Source organism: Kryptolebias marmoratus, linkage group LG4, assembly GCF_001649575.2.
Source record: "Kryptolebias marmoratus isolate JLee-2015 linkage group LG4, ASM164957v2, whole genome shotgun sequence".
In the NCBI taxonomy this organism is placed as follows: Eukaryota; Metazoa; Chordata; class Actinopteri; order Cyprinodontiformes; family Rivulidae; genus Kryptolebias; species Kryptolebias marmoratus.
Window position 1 is genome coordinate 9,278,430 of NC_051433.1, and position 19,992 is coordinate 9,298,421.

The 19,992-nt window shown below is 39.6% G+C and overlaps 1 protein-coding gene across 2 annotated transcripts in view; it reads right to left on the reverse strand.

Moving 5' to 3' along the window:
* Window positions 1–19,644, reverse strand: part of LOC108231598 (mitogen-activated protein kinase kinase kinase 12) — a 29,932-nt gene extending 10,288 nt beyond the window's left edge. The window contains exons 1-5 of one of the 2 annotated variants that reach the window (XM_017408705.3): window positions 19,511–19,644; window positions 6,005–6,559; window positions 2,622–2,805; window positions 2,269–2,460; window positions 1,143–1,301 (exon numbers count right to left, since the gene is read on the reverse strand). In XM_017408705.3, the coding sequence (XP_017264194.1) occupies window positions 1,143–1,301; window positions 2,269–2,460; window positions 2,622–2,805; window positions 6,005–6,518 (1,049 nt within the window). In that variant the 5' untranslated portion in view covers window positions 6,519–6,559; window positions 19,511–19,644. Of the gene's footprint in view, window positions 1–1,142; window positions 1,302–2,268; window positions 2,461–2,621; window positions 2,806–6,004; window positions 6,560–8,264; window positions 8,710–19,510 lie in introns of those variants that run through there. The other variant, XM_017408704.3, reaches the window with a different exon arrangement.
* Window positions 19,645–19,992: the final 348 nt, after the last annotated feature.

The window sequence follows — 19,992 nt, forward strand, 5'->3', positions numbered from 1 at the left end:
ATTCTTGAAGGGTTTGTAAAAAATGGTCAAAATGTCAATTGGTTATCATTATTATGATCTGTTATAAAACTCCAAAGTCTGTAAACCAACCATGTTCTGAAAAGTGACCTTTTTTATGCTGCCATTTACCATTCCTCTAAAGCAGTGGTCTCCAATCCTGGTCGTCGAGGGCCACTATCCTGCATGTTTTACTTGATTCTCTGCTCCAACACACCTGATTTGGATCAATGGGAGATTAACAGGCTTCTGTAGAACATGAAGACGTAATTTAACCACTGAATCAGGTGTGTCTAAAGTAAATGCTTAGATTTATATTTGTGTGTTTGTCGACTGGGGTTGGAATATCAGGTATAAGATTCTGCTAAATAAAATTATTTATATATTTTACTTAATTTTCATTAGCAGCATAGTATCACATTTAGGCTACTTTTGCTACGTTTTTATGCAATTTAACAATAGTTTTATTTATGTTTACACAAAATCCAAAAGGATTTGCAGCAGATGTTGCTCTTTGTCGGAACAAACCAAAACGTGTACAACATATGACAGTGCTTAACCACAGCCTGTTCATTTCCAACTCCCTTTTTGTGCTACTACCAGGCGATTTACATAGATTTAAACAAAAATGTACCCTACACACCCAGGCTTTGCTTTCTTTCCACATCAAAAGCTTTTTAATCCTATTTTCACTCCTCGGCTAATGCACTGCTGGCTGAGGGCCAACTTGTCCGAAGGCTCGGAAGGTTATTCCAGCCTCTCCTGAGCACTGCAGCATCTGGCAGATCAATTATTAAATTAGCCAGCGTTTCTTTCAGGATGGAGAGGAAGACTGATGGAGGGATGTAGTAAAAGGAGAAAGAGGGAGGCAGAGGATGTACTAAGGGGGCGGAGAAGGTTTGGAGAGGAACCAAGGCTTAACATAGGACAACCCATCAGATACGACAGAGACCCTATAGAGTTTCATGTAATGAGATATTATACATCATACTGAATAGATTGTCTGGAAACAGGATCTTTTGTGCTGCATTGTAGTAGGCTGGAGCTAAAGAGATTTTATGTTAATTCAGTAGGCTGATAAGACAAATCATGAAGGAAAATTTAAAAACTCAAAAAGGACATTGTAGAAAGGTTAGAACACCTACCAAATATCCACCTTCTCAGAAACGGGTTCGTTGCGGATGACCTCGGGAGCCATCCAGGCTACAGTCCCAGCAAAAGACATCTTGGTGCTTTTGTCACTGAGCTCCTTGGACGTACCAAAATCAGATATCTTCACCGCATCATCGTAGGTGATAAGCATGCTGGAATGAAATGTTAGATTTCACTGTATTTACCTGTGTGAGCTCACAGAAACTGAAACTAACTCAAGCAAACCAGCTGTGATCAGACATTTTAATAAATTACTTCATCCGGTAACACATTAAGGCTCCAGGTAATTTCAAAACTTGACCAGCAGTGTTGTAGTTAAAATCTGTACAAACTACACTTACAGCTGTCGAAAGGGAAGGCGGAGCAATAATGTTTTTCTCCTTGTCTGTGTGTGTTTGATTGTCTGAACCGTTAGCAAAATATCTCCTAAACCACTAAAAATTTTTAATGAAACTTGCATAAAGTAATCATTGATGTGCATCTACAACTGATTAACTTTTTGAGCCAACTCCATTCAAGATGGCCGCCACAGCTAATCCATCTTAACAAACACAAAAATGGCTAGAACTCTTCCAGTTTTAGAGAAATGAAGGTAAAATCTGGTAGCTGAAAATGATCAACAACTATACACTCAGCACTAACTGAGTGTTTAAAACTTTGACATTAACCACTGGAATCAACTTTGTGTCTGTTAGTAAAATATCATATGAAACACTGGATGAATACTAATGAACATTTCACAAAGTACTCAATATATATCTACAACTGATAAAAGCACTCAAAGCAAATTAGGATATCCGCCACAGTTAATTGACCATAGAAAGAAAAATAACAGTGGTTATATCTCACAATACATACTCAAACAGATCATGCAAGATCACCCAAGATATTACAATATCAAATGAGGTCATGCATTGTGTTATTTCCAAGATTTGACCAAAATAGCTAAAAAAATAGGTATAACTCTGCCATCAACATAAGATGATTTTAGACTCAAACTTTAGCTTGAAAGGTGGCAGGCGATATGCATTCCTTCAATGAAAGCTTGACCTTTTGTTTCCTCTCAGGTCCCAGTTTATACAGAGCAGGGAAATCTCTACAAGCTCTGAAAAGACTCACTTTGGTGATTTGAGGTCTCTGTGGATGATCTTGTGGAGGTGAAGGTAGTTCATGCCCCCGGCGATGCCCATGGCCCAGTCCATGAGCAGGGACGGAGTGATCTTTCTGCCCGCCCGCAGCACCTCGTACAGCTGTCCCTGAGCACAGTACTCCATGATGATGCAGTAACAAGGAGCCTGGGTACAGATCCCTCTGAGAGAGTAAAAACATAACAAATAAATGGTAAAGAAACTGCACAAGAGTTTATACAAAGTCTGTGATGAAACCAAACCAATTTTGTTTTGATGATAAAGATAATAATTTTAATCTGGTTGACAGAGGACATGCTGCTTTTTATGCTTATGTCCACTTACTTAAAAGTGATGATGTTGGGGTGTTTGAGCTTGCGGAGGTGCTTGATGTCGGTCTCTTTGATGTTTCGCACTTTCTTAACGGCCACTTCCTGTCCGTGCAGTCTGCCCAGGAAGACGGCGCCCTGGGCTCCGCTGCCCACCCACTGCAGGTCCGATATCTCCTCGAATGGGACCTCCCACTCCTCTGAACAGAGGAAAAAAAGGGCCCCTTGGTGAGATTAACTGTGTAGCAGCCGTTCAATACAGAGTGACGATTGACTGACGATAAATTAATTTAATTTGAGCGATGAAGCCACAGAGCAAAATCATGCCTGGAAATTTAAGATGCGAAAGCGGCGTCACGCGCTAAACCTTTGAGGTAAAATAGGATGGACTCGAGGTAAAATAGGATGGACTCACAAGTTTGATTTTTAATTTCACGTTTTGTCCACTCAATGGTTGAGACTTGAAAATCTCTTATTGAATGAGTTATCAAATTTGAAAGGACATTTCTGGTCTCCAGAGGTTGAAATCTAGTTAGTCTGATTGCCTGACATCTCCTTTAGTAACGCCAAGAAGTTGGCATTTGTGTGGAAGAAACATTTTGACAACATGACAGCTGTCATGGATTACTGAGACATTTCTGACAGAGATTCATGGCCCCAGAGTCTGATTTATCACCAATTACTAATAAAACTAACTATAATTCAATCATCTTTGCTTTTCTTATGCTCTGTGTGGACTGACAGGAGTCACCATGTTAAAAAAGAAGCAGAATGCTGTTTTAAACATCTTTGTAAATTAGCATTATGATAGCTGATTTAGCTCAGAATTTCCACAGTACAATAAAAAGTGAGCAGCTGGCAAGGCAAACAATAACTTAAAACATAAAACTAAAAAAGTTACATCATGAAACTTAAGCTCTAGTGTCAGTACAGGTCGTGGCATGTTATCGAATGTCAAAATCATGTTTACTAGTCGGTATTACCACCAGGATTATTATCACCTGCTGCCAAAGGTGAAAGGCAATAATGTTTTGGCCAGTGCCTGTGTGTGTCTGTGGATGTGTGTTCATTTGTCTGTAGTGTTAGCAAAATACCCCATGAACCAGTGGGCAGACCTTAATAAAACTTTCAGAAAGTACTCATTAGCTGGACATCTACAGCTGATTAACGTTTGGAATCAGTCTAATTCAAGATGGCTCCCACAGCTAAGCAACCTTGGCAAACACAAAAATGGCTGTAATCCAATCAGCTTTACAGACGCTGAGCCTAAATTTTGTTTTGGTAATACCTGAGAGTCATTCTCAACACATTCTCTGAGCCATTTTACGTCATCATTGTGTTTATCTTCATTTACAAGGTTTGACTCCTTCCCCTCATGGGATGATTTTAGTTTAAAACATGAAAGGTGGAGGGTGATATGCATTACTTCAAAGAATGCTAGTCCTTTAATTTTAAAATGATTAAAAAATTACTTAAGTAAAAACTTGTGAGTGAGAGCATGAATGGTTGTTTATCTCGTTTGTCTCCACGTGTCTCTGTGACAGACGTGACCTGTCCAGGTGTATCCTGCCTCTCACACAGTGACTGTTAGAGATAATGCAGCAACTACCCTGCTGCCCAGAAAGGAACAGGAGAAAGATCCATCAGTATTAGATGAATGGTTCATTTAAAAGACAAAAATCATTGCAAAATAATACCTTGCATCATTTGTCAATGGAGAGCAAAATTGTGAATGAAAGCAAAATTCTAATTACTGTATAATTCTGCAGTGAAACATTAAAACTTGCTTGGAGCCTCAGCGGCCCATAACCTGAGCTGATATCTTGTTCTGAAGATGAACCTCCTAACCTGAGACCCGAGGCTGTGAGCAGACAGACAGGGAAGCTCTAATCTCTTGTGGGTAATTCTCTCTCAGCCTCCTAAATCCTGCTTAGTGCCATTGTGGGGCTGACGCGAAACAGGGGTCCAAAGCTCAGGAGGGGCTTGGAGGAAGAAGAGGAATTTGAGAAGCTAATGTAGGGTGAACAGAGAGGTGGAGGAGCAGTAATAGGGGTGTGTGTGTTTCTGTGTGTGTAAGGAGTAGAGATGGTGGTGGGGATTCCCCACGGGTCAACAAGGGTCCATGTGGCTGAAGACAGGCTGTTAATATACACACAAATATACAGCCTGCTCTGCTGCTGGTGCTGACCTGGGAAGAACAGCAGCAGAGTAGGCTACATTCAGACACATTTATCATATTAATGAGGATGATATTAATCATTAATGTTCTCTAGTGATTGATTGTGGACTCTGCCTCTAATGAGCCTCTCGAATGGTAAAGACATCAGACCCAATCTGCATCGGACCAAAATACTCTCCAAAATTCCATTATTTTTTTCTTCCTTTTAATTTAAAAAAGAAAACTTTAGCAAGTTTAGCACACCAGGCTCCTCTTCATCTGTCAGAACCAATAAATGACAAACCTTTTTCCTGGTTTTACTGTGATGTATAATTTCCTCCGGGTTGAAAAGAGATTGTTATGATGTGCATTCGGTTGCTAGAAGCCCAATCGTATTTACTTCATTTTTATAATATCCACTGTGGAGTCACGAGTGTGCAGAGAAGAGGAGGGCAGTGACGTGCAGATGGACTGGAAGTGATAATGAAACATGATGAAAAGGAGAGACAATAAGAGGCGGGAGGAGGGGAGACAAGGAGGGGTGGAAAGCTGCCACCTCCGCGTTTGATACGAGGTGCCATATTTTTAGCCAGGTTTGGCATTTCATCTGACTTTATATGTTAATGCCAGTGCTGGTTGTTAGGCGTTTCTATTTGAAAATGTATTCATGTGTGCGTGCGCCCATCGTTTGGCACATGTGTGCTCACGTTTGAGTGTGTGTCAGGTTTGTGTTAATAGAGATGAGAGGAGCAGGGTCAGAGCATGGTCATGCATTATTCATGAGGCAGATTTGGCAGAGGAGTCTCAGGGGAGTCCTGCACTTTTGTAGTGGCTGCAGACATAAACAACACAGCATCACAGGGAGCTATAGCTTCACCTAGAGGGGTGGGGGTAGTGGGAGGTGGGCACAAGCATGGCAAATGGATGGGATGGGATGGGGGGCCGGTATCAAGGGGAAATAAGTCCTTTGCAGCTTCAATGGAGTCTCTTTTTGGGATGCAGCTCATTTATTTCAGGGTGTTTGTTTACAACATGGCCTTTGTGGGAGTCATTTTTCTGCCTACTGCTTAATGTAATTAAACTGGAGATAAGATCATTTAATTAGCATATCAAAGCTTCAAACCAAAATTAAATTGGGAGGAGTGGTTGCTTTTATTGGTCAGCTGAAAGCCACTCTTGATTGTGATGTGTGCAGAGGTGTTTGCTCACTTTACACAGAAATAAATTTCAACTAGACTTACCGTCCAGGTTGTGTTTGTGCTCTGTGGAGTAAGCCTTGCCAATCATAGTCCAGACAGGCCGCAAGCACCCAAACAACCCCTCCAGAAACCCCCCACCCCCTCCTGTGGACTGGCACTGTAACCTGGCCTCGTCCGCCTGGCTCCTGACCACGGAGCTGTCCGGCTCCTGCCCCTCTCCCTCTGTCCTTCCACCACTCCCATCATGCTCGTGGAGTTTTAGCACGCTGTTGGTAAAGTGTTCCTGTTGTTCCTCGCTCGGTGTCTGGTTGTGTCCGTCAGTTTTCCCCTCTCCTCCTCCTCCTCCTCCTCCTCCTCCACCTCCTCCAGGCTCTACAGCACCCCCGGTGTCTATGGAGAGGACATTTCTGAGGACACACTGGGTCGGGGTCAAGTCCATTTCAGGTGTGCACGGTGTTTCGGCATCGAGGCGGCGAAAAGATGGGGGGTCAGAGAGGGGTGTGTTGAAGCCAGAGAGGGATGGTGAGGGGGCACGGGATTCATGAAGGAGCGCCATGAGGGGCTGCAGTCGTCGAAATGGCCGAAGCAGTGGGAGCCCTGAAGAGACCAAAACAAAAAATATTATAGCAAACTGAAAACTCAAATCACTGGAGTGGTAGTTTGTAGATTTAATATTCTTACTAAGTTATCAGAAACTGCAGAGAAACTTGGTTGGATGATTGATTATTAGGTAGGCCTAAAGGCCTGAAGTCTGACCCAGTTACATCTGAGCTGGTTGTGAATGCAGACAGACACGTCAGACCACCCTTAAATTTAGATATATGTCCAATAAATTAATTTTAAGTTCCTTTTGAAGTTCACTATCTTCCAAGATATCAAACTGAGTGAGAAAGATGCAGATCCTTGGTGTAGATTAACACAATCCTGCCACATATTTCAGCACATTCATCATTTTGGGGGATTTCTCACATCAAGGAAGAAAGGATGTAAAACATGACCTATAACACTTAGACAGATCTCTAAATTTGTTCTTCATAAGATGTGCCAGTTAATTTAAGGTGTGTGTATTAAGCACAAAAGAGCCTCATGTCTGGACCATAAATCTGAGAGAGCCTCTGCTGAACACTGCCTGTGATTAATGGCACAAATAAAACGATCTCCCTCTTTCTGACAATCATAGGAAGCACAGCACTGCAGTAAATATCATAAGTCACGAGGCTACGTTTAGTTTTGGATTTGCTCTTGTTCGGCAAGCTTAAAAAGTGCTCTATGTGAAAGCTAGTTGATAATCTGCTGGTATATATATGAACACAAATAAGAATAGATGATGATAATGAGAGAACTCTATCGGCTTCTTCAAAGCTTTTCGTCTCCAAGGACAACAGCACATGCACGCTCAGCGAGGAAGGAAACCACATTATTTCTTGTAAAAAAACCTTTTCCTCTCATGCTGTTTTCACTGTGGAGAAATCACAAAGACATGGCAGGTTTTATCTGTGCACCTAAATAATAAGAGCAACTAAAATCATCCATGTTATTCTATAATAAGAACAGTAATAAGTATGTGTGTTTTTTAGGGAATACCAAACCTGGAGTGTATCAGTTTTTATATTAATGAGCTATTTGTGAGCGTTCCTTCAGTTCTTTTCTCATCTGAAATTCATCAATGACAAAAGTTAGTAAAATGACAAAGTCTGCATGTCTTCCTGCAATCAGATTAACTGTAATACTTAGTCTAAGACTAATGCTCCTGCATCTGATGTAAGCTGTCTGAAACGAATTCATGCCCTATAGTTTCATGTAACTATTATTCCCAATTCACAAATTAGTTTCACAAATACTAAAAAGGATGAATCATCAGCTAAATTATACCCAAAAGCCCTGAAATCTGAGAGAGAGAAAAAAAAATCCTCCTCATTAAAATTTTCTGCTCTAAGAGGAAATCAACTCCAGAGACACATCTGGTGTAAACCCATCATTCACATCCGACTGATCTCGTCTCCTAATAGTCCTGCCTGGTTTCTCTGAGTGTGTTTGTGTGGAGGTATCAGCTGCAGGAGCTGCAGGAGCTGCAGGAGCAGGCTGCGCTCGGTTACAGGCCAGCGCGTCGCGGATGTTTCGGAGGCGCATCGTTTCCTCCTCTGCCACCTCCAGCGCCTCTCTGACAGCATTTACGTTCCAGTGAAACACAAACTGACAGTTTACATTAGAATGACAAAGGCGTGTATCTGGTGTTTTTTTCTGTCGAGCCTTCCTCCCCGTTTATTTCTCCGAATGAATGATGTCAATCAATGGTTCCTACCTCAGCGGGGATCCATCGCTGTTGGATGCGAGCGCTCAGCCTTTTCCTCTTTAGTTTGGAATTTTATTGTAAAAAAACAACAAAAAACGACAAAATAAATAAATTAAAAAAAATGTCCTTTCTGCGCTTAACACCAGCAGCATCCGAGCTCCCTCCTCCTCCTCCGCATCCAGAGGGGCAGTCCTCGGCTGCGTTAGACCCAGGCAGCAGTAAACACAGATGCGCTCCCTCGGTTCGCCTGTTTTCCTTCTCCCGACGCCTCCTCCTCCTTTTCCATTACCTTCTAACGATGCGATCTGCGCACACTCCTCAATTTAAACCCCCCCGTCTCATGTAGTAAACACGGCCGAGGAGGAGAAGGAAAGGGAAGGACGGGAGGGGAGGCAGCGTAAAAGTCCTCCTATCAGAGCAGACGTGCGCCGTGACGAGCGCAGGATATGGCACGGGTTTGTTGCTCAGGTGTGGGTTTGGTGGTGAGTGAGACTTCACTCTTTGGCAAGGAGGGGGGAGTGAAGGTGGGGGTCAGCCGGTATGTGAGGTGATCAAAATGATGTCATTCCCCAAGCCCGCAGCATTTGACTGGACAGCACCGTGTAAATCCCTCCAAACCCTATTATCGCCCTGCGCGTGGAGGGCGCAGTAATTGGTGCGTTTAATCTGAGAGCTCCGTCTGCCACAGAGCGGACATGAAGGATAGATGACTGTTTTTTTTTAAATCATTGCTGACCCATTTCTCTGAAACAGGAAGAGATGGGTAGCACTTGTGGAAAACCTGAGTGAGACTCTTTCCCAGGTGTGACTTGTTTCCCTCACTTAAATGAACATGAAAACTGATTCAAACAACAGACATCTTCCAACATAAAACTCATTTTGTTCTACATCCAAATATATAAAGTCAACATCAGAGCCTTATCTTCAAAGCTTTTTGGCTGTAGTCAGGTGGCCTGCATGTAGACCTTCAAAAACACAAAAATGGCTACAAATCAATCCATTCTACAGATATTGGCCTAAAATTTGATGTGGTAGTAGATGAGACTGATCTACAATACATATTCTGAGCGCTCATAGATTGTGCAAGATCCATGTTAAACATTTTGCCAATAGCTATTGTGAGTCAACTTTATCTGTTAGCAAATTATTTAATGAACCACTGGACAGATTTTAAGGAAACTTTCAGGAATTAATTACTGGATGTACTTCTTTAAATGATGAATTGCCAACTGATATTGGAAAATACAAAAATGTCTATAGCTATTTTACAGATATTGTGGTCAAATCTGGCGTGGTTGTAGCAAATAATCATCCACAACACAAACTCCACAGGTTACTCTTTCCACCAGATCTTTGCTGAAAGCATTAGGCTGGAAAAATATCTCATGAATCAAAGGACAGATTTTAATGAAACCTTCAGAAAGTAATAACTAGATGTGCATTTATAACTGATTAACCTCTGGAGTCAGTCTAATTCAACATGGCCACCACAGAGAACCACGTTAGCAAACACAAAAATGACTGTAAATCAGTCAATTGTACATATAATGAGGTCAAATTTGATGTGGGAGTAGCTGAGAGTTATCCTGATACATACTCTGAGTGTGACGTCTCTGAAATCCCATGACATTGTGCACAAGGATATTTACAGTACAGACCAAATTTGCTAAAACTCTGTTATTTCTCATTGTCTTACTTTAAAACTGGGGTGGGTGTTGTGCATTCCTACAAGGAGGAGGCCTTTAATTCTTTATGGTCCAATTATTCTGTTATGTATACAAAGATGTCCGTATAGACACAATACCTCTAAAAATGTATAAACAAAATCCAAAAACACCTGAAATCCACATTAACACCAAAAACAAAATAGTCACACAACACAAATTTTTAAACATTACTATGAGTTTTTTTTTTAATATTGCATCTTTATTGCTATTAGAAGAGTTTATTAAAATATCTTAGGCTCAGAAATACATCTTATTTTTCTTGATTTTAAAACAAAGATTTAAACTCAAACCCAAAGTTGGATTAACAACTAAACTGATTTATTGATATTTTAGTGTTCGTCTAATCTTTATGACATTATTTTAACAATGTGACATCAGTAGATCACAGAAGCCATGAAGGACCTATCAGTCAGGTAAGAACTAAACTGTGAAATCATGAAATCAGTGCAAAACATGATAAAACTCTCTGGCTCATGCAGATATAAGTGAGTTTGTAAAACAACTGGAGATCCTATGTCGAAGTGCTGTGTTTACGCAGTCTAAATGTTTGTAGCCTCATGACCCTTTTTGAGCACTAAATCCAAATCCAGCCCTTATCTCCCAGATTAAGTCCACTCTGGATTTAAACCCATAACAATGACCTCATCGTTCTGCTTAGACAGGAGGGGAAACTCCTACGGTGAACAAACTGTAACAGATCTGCACAAAAAAAGCAGTGAAAGCCTTATTGGGCTCTCTGATGATTATAAAACCACACCAAAAAAAAAAGACTACAGTGTTTGATACCACTAGAGAAAAGAAAAACAGAGTTTTAGTAATTGTTTCTAATTGTAAACCTCTTTTTCTGGGTATAGTTTGAGAAGTGTTAGAAGTGTTTTTATGTTCTAGGCTATTTATCACACCTATGGGAAGCTGAGAACAAAAAAGGAGTGAAACTATTTTTACTCAGATATGATTAAAAGACTTACATTTCTTTCCAACATATAATAAATGTGCACGTTTATGTCAGAGAAAAGCATTGTTATTGAATATAGCAGTGTTTTTGAATATTCAATTGCATTTTTTCCGATAACTTTGATAGTTTTATCTTTAATATTATATTTTCACATCTCAAGTTTTCAAATTAATATTCAAAGAACTAAAAACGGTGTTTATAAATGTTTAATGCTGCTTTTAATAACACATGAAAAATACGTAGCTTTTATTGCCATTTCTTGCCATCTACAACTACAATTCCTCTTCTTATTCTGACTTAAGGCGGTGTGAACAAAGCACCGTGTGTTCTCTACTATTTCTATCTTTTTCTGAAAACTTTCTTCATAATTTATTTATGTGAGCTTGCATTTGCAATATGGTTCCTCTTCGGGGAGGTTCGTGGCTCTGAGGATCAGAACAGCTGCTTCTGATGTCCACCAACACAGCCTCGATAAGAAACAAGCGCTGCTGGGTATCACATCTGAACACATTAACAATAATCCTCCAAATATATGATTACATTTGAAATAAACATAACTGATGTTTCATTTTGAATAAGCTATTTTCCTCCCTCACATATGAAGCAGATAATCGGTAATTACAGCCAACCTGAACAAAACTCAGACCACTAACAGAACGGCACTCCAACAAACACACGGTGGCATCCATCCAAATAGCTGATGTAAAGTGCTGCATTGCTTGGCAACTGGCATCATTAGCTGCAGGAGGGAATTAACAGAAGCCTGCAGTGGGGAATGTCGAGAGGAATGTCATGTGTGTGCGCCTACATACCTCTGATTCGGAGTGTACAGTATGAGGTGCGAGGCTCAATGCCAAGGGGACACAGATTGTCCCAGACCGGCTGGGGGTGGTGGTGGTGGTGGTGGGGGTGGATAGCTCTTTGTTTGCTTGTCACAAAGACAGACATGTCAGTTTTTACATATGTGGTTGAGTCTGCTGTCAGAAAGCAGCGCTTAATGACGAGAATCAAAAATCTCTGAAGTTCCATCAGACGCAGACGGAGACTGGTAGCTTTTCCTCGTGGATTCTCTGGATCCAAATAGCCTGGGTGTGTTGCTTAGGTGTTGAATAATAAGGCCGAACCTGAGCATGTCAAACCCCGCTGTCTCCTGGAAGTTGTTTTCGTGCAACTCCGAGCCGGAGCGTGCATTAATGCTCTGACTTTTGGGTCGAGAACAAGGTTACACTGAGAACCTCTGTCACATACCTCCGAGTTGAGACTCTCCTGATGGAGATTTACATGCAAATACTGTATGTGCTCAGCAGCAGCAAATAAAGTCACACAGATAAACGTTTAGCTGTCNGTGGGGGGTGGGGGTGGGGATTCTCCATTTCAAACAAGATGATCTCACCTCCTGTCTGCAGCTCAGGAAGAAGACTTTTCATTCATGAAGTTCGTCCATTCACACACGCGCGAGCACAGACACGCACACACATACACAACCGACACATCTCTCAGGGGGATGCTGCTGGAGACAGCTGTGCCAAAAAAGCAATACTCAGGTGAGATCACCTCCTGATGCCAAGCTTCCTCTTTCTTTTTTTAAACTTTGTAAAAGATGAGTGTTCGTTCCCTTACGTCACTTGACATTGCTTGAATTACACACTCGAATACAACAAGACAATACAGAAAACTGCTAGAGTACACACCCAGCATACATGTTGTTGAAGGCACTCATTGCAAACTATGAAATCAAACACAAAATAACTATATCAAATGCTGCAGTTTGAGAGCAGTTTTCCAAATAAAAATATATGTAATTCTGAAATGTAGGTAAGGACTCCATGTAAACAAATCCCATTTGTTTGCATACTTTACTCAACAAATCTGAGTGGAAATATGTACAAATAAATCAAAACTGCTGGACATCTTAATTCCTAACAGCTCTTCCATGAACAGTCTCATTGGTGACCTATTTTCAGTCACATCTACAGTTTTCGTAGGAAATCAAACACACGTGGTTGCTGGCAGCAATTCACAAATTTTGAATTTAAAGACACATTAACAACTGATATGAGAAAAAAAAAATTGTGCAGATTTTGTTTATTTTTTTTTAACTGGTCTTCATGAGATTGCAATGAGTACCTTTAATTTTATCCACCTAATTAATAATCAAACATCGACTCTTGTTTTGGTCTCAGTCAATAAAAGTTGGAAAAATAATACATGATTCTCTAAACACCCATTTAGTAAAAAAAGAACATCTAAAAATCAATAGTTTTTATTAAGTTATCATGTAATCTTTATGATTTAGAGATTGATAATTCAAGGCAAAGAACTTCTCCCCAGGAGGCAGAAATTTGTCTTCCATCATTATCATGTTTCTAAGCTTTGTTTAATTGTTTTTGTAGTTTTAATTCCCCTCAGTTGTTTGTTTTCAGCCTTTATTTTATATCATTTTTTTTTTAAATGTTTAAAACTTACACAGGTTCCCAGTCACTGTTTACATTCACAGTAGATGGTTTGGATCTGGAAAATCATCATGAAAAAATGTCTGGAAAAGTGCAGACGTTTAAAAAAAATACTTGGCAGAAAATGAGATCAAATGTTGTGTCAATTACCATCAATCATGAACTGCCTCGACTAATCAGATCATTGGAGCTGCTCGTTGGTAAAAATCAAACTTAGTTGGAAAAGGGAGCAGAGGCATCGTTTTCACCAGGAAACGCTCTTCATTTTATCTCTGCACTGAAATAGAATACAAGTATTGATTCCAATGTTTGACACTTTGTATAAATAAAATAATTATTGCTAATAGCATCTGAGCTAATTCCTCTGAGGGTAGACGCCTTTAACACCTCGTATCTGCATGATGGATTGATCTTTAAAAACAAGAAACATGACTTTTAACTTGGTTAGATTAATTCTTTCTACAGAGCCTGATTGCAGAAATCCTTTGAGAACTGAGGTGACAATATAGATTTTGAAGAGACTTTGGCTTAATAGTTGTTTTATGCTGATGAGGGAACAAACAGTGAGCTCAAAAACCTAAAAAGAGCTGCTAGATGTGACTGAAAATGACGGAATAGCGAAACGAAGCAAAGATGTAAACTTAAATGGGTCTGAAACTTGAAATACTGCAGTTGTAATGATTTTTATACAGCATGCAATCTGTTTTCTTTTTACCACTGTTGTCATTTACAAACTGACAGAATAAAGCAATTATAAACTTTATACAACGCTCTAATGCTGACAGCTTCGAGATCAGTCCCAGACAAGCGAAGAAACACTCAAATAATTACATCGCACTATGGAATATGCTAATTCACCACTCGGATCAACCGTTGCTTTGATCTTCCAATGAGATTACACAAGTATCTGATTTTCCTTTGAAACCTTATGAGAAGTGACGGGGGAGTCGGGCGGCCTGCTGCTGAGAGCTTCTGGCGGTGACCCAGTCACGAGAGGGTTAATAACAATAAGGGGGAGGCTGGAGAAGCCTTCCTGAAAGTCACGTGCTCGGTGCTGGGAAGACTGGAGCAAGGGAGAGGGTGGGTGGGTGATAGAGATGAGAGGAGGAGGAGTCCGGAGCATGTTGCCGTAGAAACAGAATCCTCAGTCGGCCGGTGTGAAGTCAGAGGCGTAATATTAGGTGGTGACTGCGCTCAGATGCTGGTGGTGGTGTGAGGTGGGTGGGCGGACGGGAGGGATGGGAGGGATGGGGGGGAGCAGGGGTGACTCATGCTGGAGAACACGCTCTGCATTTTAATGGATGTGGAAGCACTTGAGCACCTTCGTCGGCAACATCATCTTCAACCCTCGGTCCCTTCTCGCGTTAGAATCCCCCTTTTACTCTCCCCGAACTGCAGTGCTGATCCACGGCATCCTGCGCCACTCTTCTTCTGAGCATATAATTAATTCATTATGTCAATGAAAAGTCCATTAGTGGAAGTTTCATTGGCTTCACTTATTCAAGTTGATAAAGGGCATCTATTAGGGGGAACCGAATGCTTAGACAGGCAAGTAAACTCCAACCATGTAATTGGTAACAGTATAATTGCACGGCACACGCAGCAATTAAAGTGATAATATGTGTAAACCATGCTCAAGATTATCATTAGATTAACTACACTTCCCAAATACCCTGAAGAGTGTAGCACCTCACCAGCTGAAGCATAGGAGGTGTTAATAATTATATTTAGGCTTTTTTATTATTTTGAGGGGGGTTCGTGTTGGTGGGGTCTTTTAATTTTGTCTGCAGGGAAGCTGCTTGTGTATCTCATTAATGCTTTATGTTGTTACCCTTTTTTGACAAGAAAACATAAACAGCGGGGAAAAACGACTTCTTAACAATATATAAAAAGTCTATGAGATTGTGTTTATGAATTCAGCCTATTTAATCAACAACATGCAACTATTATGGTTAGTTTAAGCCTATTTCTAATAAGAATCTGGATGAGGAGGAGGAAAAAAGGAATATTGAGGTTTGAAGAAATAAAAGACTAAGACGAAAATGTGTTTGGAATATGTCTTTTCTAATTCTAAGGATAGTCTTCTCATGTTTATTTTGTAAGTAGATCAATCAGATTTCTGTTATTGTGTGTGTGTGTGTGTGATCATTAGCATAATTAAAATCCAGCTCATATAAAATTGTTCTGTCCTGGTCTTCTGGTCTTTATCTGAAAAGTACTGATGTTCACATCAGCCTCTTCAGTGTTGTTGCACTGTGTGTGTGTGTGTGTGTGTGTGTGTGTGTGGGTGACGTCCCCTCACCCTATAGCAAATAATCGACTTTCGATTGAACGGTTCTGTGCTTTTCCTTTTAAGGAAAGCCATTGTAGGGTCATTTCCCATCATTGCTGTGTAAAGCTGGAATGAGCAGAGGAGGAGGGGGGGTGCACAGTGGCGTTCGTTCGGCCACCACCCACAGCTGGGTCTCGTGGTTTGAGGTAAACCAATGAGGAGCAGGCTGGCGGTCGGACCCAGAGCTGAATGGTCAGTAACATTCGAGGCTGCGGCTGCAGGTCGACATTATCTCCGAGTTTGTTCATGACTCATTTAATTTTTGGGAAGAGGCTGCTGCTGCTGTGCGCCCTGCAGCGAAACTAAATCTCTGACATCCCATAAATCCTTTATTTACGATTTTCTTTCAGATTTTTCTTTGTCTGTTTCTGCCAGTAGTTCTCAGTGGCTATGGCTTTTGAGTCCTTTCAGAATAAATAAAATATCAGCTTAAACTGATGATGAGTAATAACTAATTCTTCACAGATGATTTTAACATCTTGGAAAAGAATAATTTCTAAACATTAATTATGAAACATTCAGTCTAAAATACATGAATTTGCTATAAGGATATGTTAATGTGCCACATTTATATAACATTCTTTATATCTCTTATAGGTTCTACAAAGTGCTTTTCACTATATATTCACCTTTTCACACACACTCATTCAGCATTTTCTATTTGAAATGTGATCTCCAATGCATCACTTTTAAATTCAGGAATAAGTAAGTACAGCATCTTGGGGCAATAGGGGATATAGTTTGTCCTGGACAACATTTACTGCTCGACTGGAGATCAAATCACAATCTTTCAATTGAAAGATGGCCACTCTAATCCACACATGCCTAGAATAAAGCGACTGCACTTTCTGATGTCAAAACAACCTTAAAACAAGTCTAATCAGAGACGAAGAACATCTGGATGGGGATTCTAGTGTTATGTTGATCAGTGCTTAGGAAAATGATGAGAGGTGTTATAATTTTACCTGTCAGTGGTTAAAATATTGTAATTATTGTGTATTTCATTTTGTTTTTGTACAGCACCATTTGATTAGTGTCATGAGTCATGAGTTCATAAAAAAACAACCATTTTTCACATGTCTGAAGGTTTTTCAAAATTAAATACATTTCAGATCTTTTCCTCTGTTTTTTGTCTGTTTTTAATCAAAAATAAAACAGGAGATGACCCTTCATTTGTGTAATTTATTCTGCTTAGCATAATTTCCCAAATTTGTATTCTTGACAAATATCAGTCTCCAATTATACAGAGTTATGCAAATTACCCACTTCACTGGATTACATATTAGCGATATTAAGAGCCATTAATTCAGCTCAGGGACAATTAGAATTTTATATGATACTGTGATGGAGCTGACGTCCCAGTGAGCTCATGATGTTGGGGACAACAGGGGAGAGGGTTACTGCCAAAACAAGAGGCAGATGGTTGATTTTTGTTACTTCTATGCATCTATTTTAATAAAAGAAGTAGGAGCTGAAATGTTATATGTTATTAAAGAGATCTTGTGTCACTCTCTATGTGAAAATGTAGAACATTTTTTATCTAATGTCCACAAATAAAGATGATGCCCATCATTTTAACTGGGTCCATAAAATCTTACTCCAATGAAATGGGTCAGGGAAATGAAATACAAGTGAAACTAGGTTATTGGTGAGAACTGAGAAAGTTGTATTAATATGAATATAAATATACATGTCAAGTTCTTACAATGTCAAAGAAATGCACAGTCTATTAAATGTTTTTTAGTTAGAAATGAAAACATTCTTTCCTGAATTTCAACATCTGTAACATGTCCCACATGGTCATACAAAATTTTTTTTTTTTAATTAAACAGCTGTGGTTGGGATTTGGTCACCGTACTTGCAGTGCAAAAACACTTAAATAGTACCAGTTTGAGTCATTTTGCCTGGAATACTTAGATGTGATAAACCAATGCCAAGGAAGAAACAAAAACATCAAGGGATCTTACAGAGAATGTCCTCGAGCAGAGCGTCAGTCTGAGAAGGATTTTAAGCTCATTTTGCAAAAGAAATTGAGTCGATCACTCTACAAGGAGAGAGATGAAAAGCATCTAAGGCAGTCAGTTACTTATAATCTGAGTAATAAACAGCTAAGGATGTCCACCCTCAAGTCAAGACTGAGCAATGCTAAGAGAAATTAAAACAAAACAAAACAAAAAACCAAACAAACAAAAATTAGCTACATGTCAGACTCTACAGGCCTCAGTAAGCATACTGTAAAATGTTCGTTTTAGACAGTACAATCATGTTTGGCCCATTTAGAAGAGTGCAAGGGAAACAAATTACCTATTTCTAAAGAAAATAGAAGTTACTTGAACTGGGTTTACAAAGTTGCACTTGAACAAACCAGAAGTGTTTCAGAACAAGTTTCCTTCAGCAGACAGGACCAAAGTGGAGATGTCTGGTCATAATTCACAAAGCCACGTTTAGCTGTCAGAGCCAACACCTCAACACTAATGCACAGTGGTAGAAGAATCATGATTTGTGCTCGATTCGCAGACACACTGCCTCAGCAGCATACTGTTACTGAATAAACCAAAGACGCCTGCTGTGTACCAAAGTATTCTAGAGTCAAATAGGACGTGTCTTTGACAGCTGAAACTTGACTTAAATTGTTTCAACAGGACAATGATCCAAAATACAGCAACAAATCTACAGCATAATCACCCAAACAAAAACATATAAAGGGGTTTGAATGAATGAGCCATACTCCAGACAAAAACAGCCTGAAAAACAGTAAAGCTAAATTCCTGCTAACTTCAGTAAAGTGTGTAACAAAGAGGGAGAAACTCCACCACGAAATGAGAAACTGATATTGTTTTGCAGAGAATGATTTCTTGAACTCAAACCACTAAATCATGGTATATAGTTAGTTTTTCACGTAATGATTTTGAATGTTTGATTATGTTTTATTCTTTAAATAATTGTATAGAATAATATATGATGAGTTTCTGGTTAACATTTTGAAAATCTACCAGAACATAAGACCACACAATTGAAAAAGGGTTACCAGTCAGCATAAAAATGATGACCGTTCAGCCAGTCGTGTCGGTGCAGAGAGCTGTCAATGGTGCTGATTATGACCCAAATCAATTCAGCTAAAAGATGCTCATACTCTTTAAAAAAAAACATAGAGGTAAAATGAAGAAAAAAAAAATGTAATGTTACTTTAATTTTAAAACTAAATTTTTTTGACCTAATTAAAACCCATTACCTTCCAATATACTGATGTTTTCAGTATTTAAATAGTGATTTTTTTTTCGTTTTCAAGTGAAACTAGAACAGTTTTTTTAGACATATTTGTTTATAGTTTATTTTAAAAACAACTAATATTTAGCAAAGTATTTTTCTGTGCAGATGAATAAACTGACAGCATTTTGTAGAGAAACCGGGTTCATCCAAACCTCTTAGTAAAATGGACAACCCCCCACCTTAAATCAATAGTTATTGATTTCATTAAGCTAAAATAAAGACTTGTCAACATGCCTGGCGAGATGGACATTTTAATGGATCAGTTCGGCAACCCGCAGCGCCACCTGGTGGTTGAAAAAAAAATAACCATCGTCTCATTCATCCGACTGGATTTATTAAACTGTTTCTACATGGTTCCGAAATGAAAATAGAAATTGAATCATTGCGACAACAAGCCGCCTTTTTGTGAGTTATACCTGCGTGCCATGTCAGTCAACACCAGACAGGATATTAAAGACACCACCGAGAACAGGAATGATCTGCTGCAGGTGAATTATACAACAACAATAAAAACATACCTTCTGCAGCCTCGCGGGGGTTTCGATTTATTTCCTCTGGTGGATGGGTTTGTAATTAAAGATGATATGTTTGTTCAACACGGAAAAGAAGATGTGAACCATCTCTGCTCAGCCTGTCCACTATGAAGGTCCCATCTGGCTAATTATCTTGTCAATAAACCATGAAGGTAATACCGCGAGAACGTGATTTTGATTGAGAACTGAGCCAGACTCTCATTAAGACTTCTTCTTGACATCTGCGCTTTTATTCACATTTATTTACAAAAAGTACCACTGCTCATCCTGTCTCAGTGAAAGGTCTGACCAGAAAATATTTTGTACTTTACCTGGATAATACTTCTCACATTATTTGAGGCTTAAGTTAATCCTTATTTTGTTTTATTCACATTTAATACATTTCTCTCTTTTTTTAATAGGCATGTAACGCTGTAACTCAAAAATTCAAAAAACAGCAAGAGCCAAATTTCTATGTAAGTAAATCA